Genomic DNA, 13946 nt, shown 5'->3' with positions numbered 1-13946 from the left:
AGTATTGGATAGATTTTTTAGAAATTAATTTTGTTGGATGAGTAATCTGACTGCATAATACCAGCTCTCATTGCCTTTTCTGAAGAGGTCTACTTCTGCACATTTAGAAGCAACAGAAAGTGAGTTTCAAGATCACAGAAGGAAAAGATTCTATCATAGATACTTCTAGCCTAATTTTGGTCTTCAATAGATAACTATGATATTATCATTTCAAATTTAAAATGGTCATTCTTTTCTCAATAGTTCTCTCACTAGATTGGACAGTTTGTTTCCTGACTCTGAATCTAAAAAGTGTGTATTTTCATAGACTTACATTCAGCTTACAAACTGTCTTGAGAATACTATGCTCATTCAATGCTCAGTTGATGTATTTGACATTTCTTAATCTGATCTACTTGATCTACTTAATCTAAGTGAACTACTGAACTCAAATAGTTTTTGAAAATTTTCATAATATTTTCAGGATGAAGAAAAAACTAAGGAAAATAAAAGGCACATGGGAGACACAAAACACTTTTGTCCAGTCAGTCTGAAAGAGAACTTTGTCCTTTACCCAGGACGCTATGAACATGCAGCTAAATATCAAGAAAAGCTGTATTACTTTTCAACTTCTGAGTACAGAGATAAATTTTTGAAGAACCCTGAGGAGTATGTGGCTCACAATGAACCAATACAAGTAAGAATCTTCAAAATTGTTTAAAGCAGATAATAACAGATTAAAATCACTGTTTTCCATTCCCATTTATAATTGTTTGTTATTGCTAATTTTTTCTAGGTAACAATATATCAGGCAAGTCCTTGAAATAAATACAACACATTGCTTCCCTAGTGACTTTTTAGTGTACACATTGAATTAATGATGCAAATAAAGCAGAAAAGAGAGGAAGATTATAAAGGCTTACAATAATCCTAAAATGTAGTTAATGAATCACACATATTGGGGTTTTTTTTACTACCTTTAAGTCTTTTTTTTTGTAAGTGGAGGAAGGGTAAAAGAAGGGAAGATTTACCAGAACTGTCTAATGAATTTTCATTTTTACCTACTGGAATCGACTGCCATAGTGTATTTGTTCAGTATTTCCAGAGAGCAGGTAGTCTGTCTGGAACAGCAATAGAAAGCCTGGAAAAATTAAAATGCAAAATTATGTGACTGTTTTTGATGCAATTTTTATAATGATATTTTGGAAGTGAAAAACAGTAGAGGGTGCACTGTAAACTCCAAATTGTTACAAAATATTCCAATATTTTCCTATAGGCTCCTCCTTTACGGGTGTGTCTACTTGGGACTCACGGAGCAGGTAAAACTACTTGTGCACGACGGATAGCAGACAAATTAGGCATTTTCCATATTCAGTTTGAAGAATATCTACAGGAACTGATCTTACCCAAAACTAAAGAGAAAGTTGGGCCCCATGTTGATGAAGAACCTGAAGAAGATGACAATAAAATGCTAATTCTATCACAGGAACTGGAAGACTTCTCTCAGACCATGACTAAAACTGAGACTGAAAAAAGCAAACAGGTAATAATCTGATCTTTTTCATGTCCATACACAAAATAACCATTTTCAGACCATAATAGGAATTTCCTATAAAATTCTAGCTTGATAAAAATCACTTATGTTAAATTATTTACTTGATGAAATTTGGAAGTAATAGTTCTTGACAATGTTTTCTTATGAATGCCACCAACATTCTTCAAAACATTTCCAAGAATTATGTATAGGTTTTTTTCTAAATAGTAGAGATAGATGCTAAATGGGGCAAAGGAAGACAAACTGAGAAAAAAAAAAAGAAGGTCAGAATACTAATAGGAAGGTATGGTTTCCTTTAAGTATTTATAATACCCAGGTTCAGTCAGGTACATGTGCTCCAATTGCACAGGAGTTTAGAGATTTCACCAGCAGTTCTCTCTGCACTTTCCTGGGGCAAAAGACTAGAACGCCTCTACCAGCCCTTCAGTCTGATCATCCTTTGTCAAAAAATCAGAAATATTTCAGTGTTCATAACAGGGCAAGTTAATATTTTTTTAATATAGTAGGCCTTTTAATCCAGATTATACTGTTGTCTTTGCCTATTGGCAGCGGAGTTTCAAAGCAGAAAAAAACTCTTTAAGTAGCATAAATTATGCCTTGTAGTTAAAAAACTGTTTCAAATAGCTGGATATTCATGATACTGGTAAAATAATTCATGAATGATAGTCTTCAGAAAATTAGTTCTTTTTCTTAATCAGATTGAATACTGGTTCAAAATTGTTATAAATATACATTCTAAACCCCATCTCTTACAGGGTATAATTTCCCTGAACAATAAACATTTAAATAAATGTTTATCAGGAGACAGTGATTTCTTTTACTAGGCAGTGATATATTGGGAAAAACAGACAAGGTTTCAATGCAAATGAATTCTTCTTTAGACAGCAATGGATATAATAAAAGCCTTTATTGTGTGGAGAAGCCTCAACACAGGTACACAGCATATAAATCTTTGAAAAAATGCACAGTACAAAGAAACTGAAAATCTAGACAATACAAATGAGGGTTTATCCAACTCTCAAAGCTTCAGGAAGAAATAAGTTTCTGCATCACATTCTAAGAACCACTTTTTTTTGTACACCTGATACCTGCCATGTTCTTTCAAGTTACTAGTCATCAAAGAGCTTCAAAGACTTCCTACTACAGGATCTAAGGAAGCATGCAGGAGAGGAAGCAGGCTACAGAGGAAGCATACAGAAACAACATCCAGGCACAATATTAGGAAGACGAGCACTCAATTGAAGTGGAAACTAGTGAGGGATCTGAAGGGTAGCAAGAAGAATTTCTACAGAACAGTAGTAAAAGGAAGACCTAGAAAATATGATTCTGCCACTGAGTGGGACAGGTGACCTTTTGATGAAAGACACTGAAAAGGCTGAGACTCTCAATGCCTTCTTTATTGTGGTCTTTACAAGTACAGGCTAGTCTGTGGCCTTCTAGGTCTCTGTGCCTAATAGGAAAGCATGGGTAAAGAGTGGTACTACTCAGAGCAGAATAGAATCAAATTTGGGATCATTTATGTAATCTGGACATATACATGTCAATGAGTTGCATTCACAGGTGCCGAGGAAGCTGCCAAAGGTGCATTCAAGGCCACTATTGTCTTGAAAAGCAGGGGAGGTCCCTGGTCACTGGAAGGTAGTGTTCCTGATGAAATAATACAAGAGCAGGTAATATTGGAAGCAAATGCTTCAACACAGATGGAGTACAGATCAAAATCATGGATGTCAGAATAAAGATTCACGTTTTCATCAGTTAAATCTAAGAGGAGGTTCTTTTGGCAAGTCAGTTTACAGCTTGGTCATCACAGCCAAAAATAAGGCAAGTGTTCCTGTCACCGATGGTTATGGCTGTCTCTCACTCAGCTTTATTTTTTTGGCATCAAGACATGTCTTACAGAAAGGCACTTCTGTTAGTATTTCTTCCTCATCTTTTTATCTGCTGACAAACAATCTTCTACATTAGTATTTTTTCTCGCACTCCTTGTGAAGCGCTTTATCTGATGGCATGACCGGAGCACAGCTGATGCAATTGCGTTTCAGTTTAGAAACCCGTTCATTGGTCCATGCACAAAACTCTAGAGGATGAGGTTATGGACTCCCTAAGCATTTCTCTGAGTATGACTACTACCAGACTGTCTGACTATTCCTTTTTTCACTGACCCACTACCTCTCCAAAATAATTTCGTTTAACTTCATTTATATCATTCACTTTGGCGCAAGACACTAGAAGCGTATCTATCAAAGCTTAAGGTAAATGTCAGCTATAATATTCAAAGCAAAAACACTAAAGGCAAACAAAACATACCATACAGTCTGAGAAGTTTAGCACAAAGATATCATCCTGGTTGTTTTAGTAGGCATCAGCCAAACCCATCACAGCCTTGACAGGTCTGGGGAGCAGCCTTGTCCTTCAAACCACCACTATGCAGGGTGTTCTGTACCCAGAATATACATCTCGCATTTCTTTTCTTTTGTCAAATACAATTGCCACTTCAACAGTTCATCTGCAGTGGTGAGGTCAGTGACACATTTTTATATGGGTTTTACTGCTTTCTCCCACTTCACACATTTCTTTCAAGATGCCTTTGTGTTACAGATATGGCTACCACTTTGCTTTCTTAGGTATCTGCTATGCCATATTAATATATTTTAATATATACACTGTGTCAGGCACTAGAGAAAATATTACTCACAGACACACTACATTAGACTTGTGGCTTCCAGCATATTCTCAAGTTCTTTTGGCTACATTATCAGGCATAGGAATTCTTACTCAGACAAGTCCTTGCAGCAAGCAGCTCCCTACTATCATTTGGAAGGTTCCTGAATCACCTTGGATCCTTTTGTTAAAAAGGCTTATTCCTTTATTTTCTGACAGGTTATGCTAACAAATTCTTGAGCTGCTTGGGTTAATATGACTGCTACATGAGGAAAGGACAGCAGAATTTTGTAATGAATTCACAAAAGAATCTCAGGGAACAACTTAAATCCATATGCTGAGAGGGACAGGAGAATACCTAGCTGCATATTAAGTTTTCTCTCCAAGCGACTTTGCATGCAACAACTAAAACGTCAGTGTGTTATCAACATTATTCTCATCCTAAATCCAAAACACAGACTATACCAGCTACGAAGAAGAAAATTAACTTTATTCCAGCCAAAACCAGGACATGTGCCTATACCTAGTAACCTTACATATCTTTCTTTGACAACTTTCTTTGGATTGCATCAAAGGATAAATGTTGCTTTTAAAAGGTAAAAAAACATTCTGATGTAGAGCAGATAGTCTTCCAGAATGAAACAATGTATAAATAAGTGGAAAACTTCTTGTAGGCAATTAAGAGAAACTGTGATCGTTTCAGTTTCTATTCCTCTGAACTAAGCATATGTATAATTAAATACTTACCAATTGTGCTTGGTTTTAGGTTTCATTAAAACTCATAGAGCAGCAATTGCCCCAACTCTAGGGAAGTACCCAACCCCAAGCTCATGGAAAATATCCCAAATTGTATCATGTAGTATAGTGAAATGTGGCAAATGAGTTTACTTTGTTTCTGCTGGTTTAAATCAAATGAAGACACTACCTTAGTCAAAAAATAATAAATGTGTCAGATAGATCTTTCTTTCTTTCTATGTTTTTTTTTCTTTTTTTTTTTTGTGGATTTTCTTTATATAAAGGAATTGGAGTTAACTCATGAGGAAGAAGCAATCAAAGCAAATCTAATGGATAATGAGGCACTACCTCCAGAAGTCCTTGATAACATTGTTCTTGACTGGTGGAGGAAAGAGCCATTTCGGTAACTGTAATTAGATTCTCTCTTTCTTTAATTAATCTTAGGAAGTATATCATCCATTGTGTCCACAATTACAAATAACTGTTGCAGAGATTATTTCAATGCTCTTGTGCTTCTTATGAATCACGACCTACCTCTCAGTCTTGGTTTTGTTGCTCTATTTTGATTGGTACTTTGACAGTAACGTAATGTCTCATGCTATCTACGTAGGACTGGACAAAAGTGCTTAGTGCACTTGAATTGCATTAAATCTCCTGAATAGCTGGGTAGTTTTCATGGGCTTACAGGATAGATATGTAAATAAACCTTTTATGTTTTCATGTAATTAATAAACATGGAGAGCTGGAATCCAGCTGTAACCATTGGCTTCCATATATTGTAAATATTGTGTGGAAAGTAAAGACAAAGTATTAGTGGTCTCCAAAATAACACAGAATCAGTTTATCTTGTGTATTCATCACAATCTGCACTCCAGTGATGTATCCACAACAGATTTCCTTTCATATTAGAAAGTACATGCATAACACTGTGATAGATGTGGATTATTGTTGCATAAATAAATAAGATCATCGACTCCTAGAAAGCAGACTCATGATGTAATTTCAGCAGGGAAAGTCCCTTTTTCCATGTCCTGTCTATTCCATTCATTTCCATCCAGATCATAGCTGCTGACAGTTTGACCATTAGGTTTCAATTCCTAGCAGTACGACAAATGCCTTAAAAAGAATAAACAAGATCCTCAAATAAACTTTTGTCCTGTCAGCTCACAGATAGGGGATAACATTCTCTTAATGGTGTAAAAATAGGGAGATCAGTTCTAGGAAAAAAGACAAAAAAATATCCAGAATTACATATAATGTTGTGATATTATATTATATAAATTCAGTTTCATCAGGGACTGTATAGCAGAAGGGAACCTTCATCATGATGTATATCATGATTGATATCCTCCCCCCAACTTTTTCCCACAGCATCCAGGACCACCTGTTCTACCATCCACTCCTACTCCTTGTAGCTTTGGTTTTCTGCAGTTTTACAATGTATCCTATTAATGTCTAAAGTAATGAAGAGAAATATTAGCTTCTTATTAACACAACATTCAGCTTTACAGAACTCCTTATCTAATTTGAGAATGTAAGAGCTCCAACAGGTCATAGAGCTTTCCAGACATATCTTATCTGGTTTTAGTATCTGCAGGATGGGACATGTAAGTCATGCTGAGTGGCAAAATTCTTATCCTACACTAGAGGAGAAATTGTCAGCATTTCTGAAAAATAAATTTTCAGGCGACAGGCTTTCTGTGGCAGGTGTTACCAAAATAATGTTTGGGGCACCTTCCATTTTTTTGAGAGCAGTGGCTAAGAAGTTTTTAGCATCACAGAAGCAATACTGAGGACACATTTTATTTTGGTTTTTTTTAAAGTTATTTTAAAATAATTAATCTCTGCACATTAAAACCTCAGAAGAAATACATGTTAGTACACCAATTAAAATGCATAGTGAAGTATCAGTTTTACATTGTCAAAAGATAATACCTGAAAGTATTTTTTAAGTTTACTCTTAACATACACGTTTAATAAGGGAGGTTGGGGGGGCGGGGTGTCCAAATTAATTGCATTTTCACTGTGTTGCACTTTAAACTACATTGTGTAATGATAAATATTTTCCAATTAGGTCTACAGGATTTATACTGGATGGTTTCCCTCGTACTTTAGATGAAGCCCAGTATTTGTCAGAACGAGGACTCTGTCCTGAAGTTGCAGTTTATATTCAAGTAGAAGAAAGTGATGTTCTTGACCGTCTTTTTCCTCCACGTCTGAAAAAATGGAAAGAAAGACAGTGTAAAAAAATGGAAAATAAAAAGAAACGGAAAGACCTGAAAGCGAAAATAAGGGTAAGTTTTCAGTCCTGTCTACTTCTTTGTAATTTCAGCAGCACAGGTCTGAACACAGACTCTAAAACTCCCAAAGCAGTGAAGAGCACCCAGAGAAACAGATATGGGAGCCAGGAGACACAGCCCCACACATTCACAGCATTCCTAGATTTACCACAGAAACGAAAAATAATTTAGGGCTCCTTTCCTCCTCTGTGCAATTAATTCATGCAGGAGTTTAGATATCTCACAGCCCAAGAAAAGTGTCTGACAGAATGCCAGCATCTGGAAACTCCTGGACAAAAGGCAACTAGATGGAGAGTGAATATGGCCATAAAAAATCAAATACACAGCTGAAATACGTTATTGCTGTTGCATCCCAGATTCCCTGCTCATGGGCTGTTCAGTTGATCTGCATCTCCCATAGGCTGACTTCATAGGTACTGTACAGTGTATGTGTCTGTGTTTCCAACTATGATACTCTGCACAGAAATGTAGTAGCACTAAGTCACATTCTCAGTGCTGTTGCAGCTGCACAGTCTCCCATTCGAACAAAGCTATGCCTACTACTGAACAGGTTACAAGTTACTTGAAGTAACCTGAAACCTCTATGCAGCCATTTACAATCAGCACATGCAATATATTCAAGGTTCCTGGCTTTCTATAAAAGTGAGATAAAGTACTTCACATGTACTATCAGAAAAGGTCTGAGCATAAGTTACTACAGAGCAGCTGACACACAGGAAGTTAGTACAACAGAATTTGGGACAAGGCTTATACGATGCCAGTAAGTTTTCTGAACTGCTTGTGCTAGATGTTGGCTCTGAGAATGCATATAATCATGAGAGTTAAAGTATTTTTTCAATTTAGTCCTTCCTGATGCAAGTTGAAAGTCTTGCTGGAAAAGGTGCATTCTAGTGACCAGCCTACACTGCTGTACTAAGCTCACCCTCTAAGCAGTTACTCTGATAATTCAAGTGGTAAATACCTGTGCTACAGATCCTAGGGTCCAAACTTGAATGAACGGTGTAAGCATCAGTATGGCTCCTGATGACAAAGTAAAGTAAGAGGTTCCTATTTAAAACACATACACGGAACAATGATACAAATTGATAAAGGCATTAAGAAGTAAGGAAAGATCAGAATCAGGATTTCCTGAGTAACGGTAATTTGATATTTTTGCTTATGTGTATTGCAATATAGTTTTTAGTTACACATTGAGTATTTTTCCATAGCATCCAGTTGGTGAGCAAGTCAGATGGTACTGTGAGAATGCAGCATTTCTGGGTGTACTGTTATCCCTCCTTCTGTTACTAAAGCTGGAGGACATGCAGAGAGTCTGGGAAAAGCAGACAGACCATTTGAATGCTACCCTAGAGGCTCCTTCTCCACTGAAAGAAGCTGGCACCAGGATACTGAGAGCAAGGAGTACACCTGCAGTGACGTGTCGTTCAGGAATACCAGAGTTTAGTCACAAAAGTAGAGAAAATTAGTCTGTGCAGAGTTTCTTGCTGCTCTGGTTAGAATGCTCTGGTATCCAGGCCACTTCATTTGGTGTTAACATGGATTTTTAAAATTGCACTATTGCCTGAGTGTTGATATACTCAGTTTTTCTGATCTCAGTTCAGGTGACAGCATTAGAGTGTGCAAGAACAGCAATTACAGGTTGAATCCCCATCAACCCCACTGGCCTTAAGTAGAATGCTTCTGCATATCACTTCCGAGTTAGGATTTAGCCATCAGGTATTTGACATTTATCGACTGAGTATGTATGGGGGACTATATTTCAAATGCTTATAACTTGGTCAAAATTGGGCAGTTTTAAACAGATATAGGGAACAGCACACATTTAATACTACACTCAGTCGCCCCTTTGCCAAATGGCAGAGACCACCTATAAATTTAGAAACTCTGTAGCTTACCAATAAAAATATTATATTTGCAGTGTGATCAGAATCACAGACTTCCCCTCCCCCCTCCAATATCAATCTCAGAAGTTGCCAAGTTAGTTTTACTAAAATTTACTTACATGTTCACCTAGTAGAGAGGTATATCTAGTCTGCAAAATTTCAAGCCGCAGAGATAATATTTTTTAACATTAGAAGCAACTAGAAACAGAGTTTTTAGGTGGAAAGTACAACATTAATTCTAGGTCACATTACCAATACTCAGAGGACAGTTTTTATTAGCAAATATCATTGTCTTCTTACATCTTTTTTCACTAACAGGATGAGAGGATTGCTAGAAGAAGAGAAGAACTTTTAGCAGAAAAAAAACAAAAGAAACAGGAGGTAAGAAAACAAGCTAATAAAAAGATTTTAAATAGAAGTGTTTGCATTCATATCTTGGAAATTTCTAGAGCTTTTAGTCAGTTTTCAGGGCAATGTAGAATAGTAAAAATGTGATGGACTGTCAGAAACTTCCACTTTCAAAAATAATTTGACATGTTTAAATTGTTTTAGAAACTATTGACTCATGAACACTAAAAACAATTTTAAAAGAATTCTCAATATGTGCTCCGATTCAGCAAAATACTTACAAAGGTGTTTTATGCATCGAATTTGTAAGCATAAGAGTAGTCCCACTAATTGCAATTAGGCATGTGTTTTAAGTACCATGTCAAATCCATGGTTGATCCAGAATAGGACTGTACCAGGATTTCTGCCCAAACTCAATTACATAGTATATTTATAAATGCATTAATGTACTACTTGACTGCTCATGAACTTCTGTCACCTACACTTGCAGCTAATAAGCTTGCTTATAACAAAGTCCTGCCAAACTACAATACTATGTATGAAAAAATACTCCTCTTATCAAAACTGCAGTGTAGCACTTCAGTTTTTTAAGCACTCTTGGAACTGGTACAATGCTTCACTGTATGTAGTATGCAGTACCTCTATTTTCTTCTGAAATATGATTCTAGAATTTACTAGATTTTTGCTTACGATAAAGGATACTCCAAAATGAGGTTTTGTTGAATTAATGATTTTCTAATTAAAAGATGCAAGTATACCATATGTTCCTTGAAAACATCTGTATCATAGACATGAAACAACAAAATATTTTACTTTTATAGGCTTTAGCAAATAAGGACCATTATGAAGCCACTGAGGAGGAAGATGAGAATGAAAATGAAGATGTTGAAGCTATACTTGAAGAAGAGTTTTTAGAAGAAGAAGAAGAAGAGGCTGAAGAAGAACAGGAGATTGATGCTGTTGACCGCATACAAAATGAAATTGCAGAAAAATTTGATTCAGAACTAGACAGTTTACAAGGTGTACAGGTACCTAATCCACTGCTTATTTTGTTAAATTGTATAATCACATGATGCAAGAAGAGTTTTATTTTAGTTGTCAAATTCAAAAGTTATAGGGCTTAAACAATCATGCTGCTGTACTCATGATCTAAATATGTTAGCAAGATGAAGGCTGTAGTGAGAAGGCGTGTACTTTAAAAAGTATATAATTTATAAGACTAATATTGGGGAGGGGGGGAGACCCAAAGGAAACTTTTGGCTAGACCTACCCAGTCTTGGGGTCCTTATTTCCTTTTTGTTAGGTCAGTTGATGCAGGCAACCAATCTAGAGAGTCATAAGTATATGAACAGTATTTCAAAATAATTTTTAAGGCAAAATTCTTATTAGACAACTCTAATTTTTTAATACAGTTCTTAGTAACATGATTTTCTTTAAATCAGTGCAGTTACCTATGGCGAGGTAACCCCATCTAACTTTAGATATCTGCAACATTAATGCCCACATCTAAGGCAATAAATAGATTGGTGCCATTTGTTTACTGTAAACTAAGTATCTTACTTCAGGAGGAAACTAATTATGATTTAGAAGAAACTCTACCCACTGACCAGAGAGAAAGTTTACAGAAGTAGATAGCCAAGACATAGATGTAAGATTTCAAAATAAATCCAACCTTTACCAACACCATAAGTGTGACTGATTCAAGGTTCACTTTATTATAATAGTTAATGGATTAAATGTCAGATGAATCAAGAGTAAACTCTTAACATTCTTTGCACTACAAGGAAGTGTAAGCTGTGTGGGAAAGATTGTTTTGTGCTCAAAGATTCACCTTTCCATTAAATTTGGAAGAAGGTGAATTGAAACTACATTCAACTTTCAAAAGTGACTGTAAAATGTCATAATTTTATTGAACTATTCAATGCATATAATCATGTATCCCAATGATAATCACAAAAATAATTTTAGGGGTTCTGAATGAAGCTTGTTGCCAATTTCACTTTCCTGAGTATAAACTGAATTTGCAAAATAGAATTGGAAAGAATTTAGGATAAGGCTCACAAGAGACAATAAACAAGAAATCCCAGGAACAAACTTAGCTCTTTATGTGAACAATACGTTTCAAGTTAAAGCTAGTGGAATACTGTAGCTCATGGAGCATTTTCCTCTCTCTCATTTGGGAGCATATAATTTGTTGCATTAGTAAACTGATGAAAACTTGATCAGAAAAGGAACAAGCAATTAAGAGTCAGCAACTTTTGTTTCTCTCAAGAAGTACATAAATCTCAGTGACCATAGAGGTGACTAGTGTTTTAGAATTTGTTATATATTGAGTTCTGCTTATGATAGTAAGTGGAAAGATCCAAGACTGTGAATCTATATAGATATTAAATGTAAGTTGAGGAATTACACAGAAGTAGTATCATACAATAGAATTACATATTGGGACTAGATACTACTAATGTCCCCTAGTTACAGCTTACTCAGTATTTTTCCCATTATTTTTTTAATTCCAAGAACATTTATGCCTTTATGAATAACTTTAAATAATTTACTATTTTTGATTCATTATTCAAGACTCTTCTTTATTGTTCTCTGATTCTTTAATTGTTTGTCTTCTTTGACATTATGGAATCTTGGTCTTTTATGGAAAACTAAATGACAACATTAAAACACAGCAGCATTCTAAAAGTCTTAGGTCGCTACAAAAAACTCTGCAGAAGATGGATTGGTTTTATATTTTACCTGAATAAGCTGGGGAATAAGAAGTCACCACAGAGCAGCAAGATTTTTAGAAAGCAATTAAATATGCCATCCTAAATTGTTTGGAGTAGGGAAAGAATGATATTTGATTATTTTTTAAATAAAAAATACTTCTCAAGCTTTAGCTTTATCACAGTTGATTCCTCAAAGTTAACTGTCAAATTGTCCTTTTTTTTAATGTAGTGTTATATTAATATAGGCTGGGTAATTTAAACTTCAATGGGCAGGAAGACCAATCCTCATCTCAAATCAAATTTTGCTGATTTACTGTGACTGAGAACATGCTCAAGAAATCCTTGATAGTTCACAGAAAATCTTGCTGTCAGTCATTATTAAAAATCTGATCATGTTTATGATTCTAATATTTCGTTATGTTTTCATTAACCAGGAAGAACTTGAAAAATTGTTAATACCACAAATTGAGATCAATGGAGGACGGAAGCCTCACATCGTATGCTACCAAATATATAGCAAGCTGAATTCTCTAATGGAAAATCGTGGAAGCATTTTTGAGAAATGTTACCCAATAAGTTTGCCACTTGCACATAAGATGCTAGTTTTCTCGTATAAATTTCCAAGTTCTTTTGGTCAGTGGGACCCAATCAAGGTAATGTTCTTAAATAGCTGAAGAATATTTTCAATAAGTAATACTTTTAAAAAATGTATTTCACATTAAAAAAAAATTATCAGACAGTAGCAACTAATACCAGAAATATTTAATGAAAACTACATTACTGAATCAAAACTACACCACTGAATATACACAAAATACAGCAAGCATTGATAATAAGAAGTGTTAGTCACAAAATTCTTGCAGCTAAATTAAGGCTGAGAGGCATTTAGTAAAATCTGTTACATTAGCATTAGCAACACAATTAAAGGTATCACCAAATCAGAAGGAAATGCCTAATTCTTAATGATCTACAAAACACAGGACAACAGAGGTCTTAAAGCCTTCCAGAAGCAGTGAAAACAAACTGAAAGGATTTGGGTTTTGAATCTGTAAGAAGCCACACAGGTGGCCACCAACCATAGCAGTGACAAAAAAGTAAACCAAAAATGTTAAATGTAGGCAATTAATCACCAAAAATTCTGTGTTGTCAAAATTTACAAATGTTGAAGAGCAACAAATCTAACTCCATAGTATTTTACTAGAGATCTGGAAAGTTGAGGGCAGAAAGTACTCATTGTCTTGCAGGAGGTAGAAATAAACGGATGCCTGTAAAGTTGAAAGCAGACGACGTTTATTGCTAAAACACACACATATTTATAATCATATATTCTGCAAAGTCACTGTACATGCGCACAAGCATAAAATATGATTGGTTATATCAACTCTGTACACGCGCATAAACATAGGACATAATTGGTTATACCAACTAAAACATGCAAAACTTGTCTCAGTCTATTTGATCAAGATAAACCCCCGAATTGAGGTTCTTTGTGCCAAGTTCCCTTTATCGTGGAATGCGCACCTGTGTTCTTCTAATTGGCATCTTTCTTTTTTTGTCTTCTTGTTTATTCTGTTCAAGGTCTTCTAAAGGCATCTGAAATGCTCTTGCGATCGTTAGCTAAATATGTGTCCACAACGTCTATCCCCAAAAGTGAGCTAATACAGTTTTATAGGTAGCAAGTGAAATGTTAGTGGGTAAATTTTTGGTTTTAATGCTAGAAATAAAAGCAGGTTGGATTGTAAGTAAACCAGAAATAAAAAAGAGGGTA

At 35.4% G+C, this 13946-nt stretch overlaps 1 protein-coding gene across 1 annotated transcript in view; it reads left to right on the top strand.

Moving 5' to 3' along the window:
- AK9 (adenylate kinase 9) overlaps window positions 1–13946 on the top strand; it is a 70698-nt gene that overhangs the window by 42634 nt on the left and 14118 nt on the right. The window contains exons 20-25 of the mRNA XM_010561676.1: window positions 1256–1522; window positions 5215–5333; window positions 7005–7224; window positions 9432–9494; window positions 10283–10489; window positions 12613–12831. Of these exons, the coding sequence (XP_010559978.1) occupies window positions 1256–1522; window positions 5215–5333; window positions 7005–7224; window positions 9432–9494; window positions 10283–10489; window positions 12613–12831 (1095 nt within the window). The remainder of the gene's footprint in view (window positions 1–1255; window positions 1523–5214; window positions 5334–7004; window positions 7225–9431; window positions 9495–10282; window positions 10490–12612; window positions 12832–13946) is intronic.

This window comes from Haliaeetus leucocephalus, unplaced genomic scaffold, assembly GCF_000737465.1.
Source record: "Haliaeetus leucocephalus isolate CR32 unplaced genomic scaffold, Haliaeetus_leucocephalus-4.0 Scaffold149, whole genome shotgun sequence".
Taxonomy (NCBI): Eukaryota; Metazoa; Chordata; class Aves; order Accipitriformes; family Accipitridae; genus Haliaeetus; species Haliaeetus leucocephalus.
Note: the sequence above shows the minus strand (reverse complement) of the source record. Positions and strands in the feature narration are given on the sequence as shown.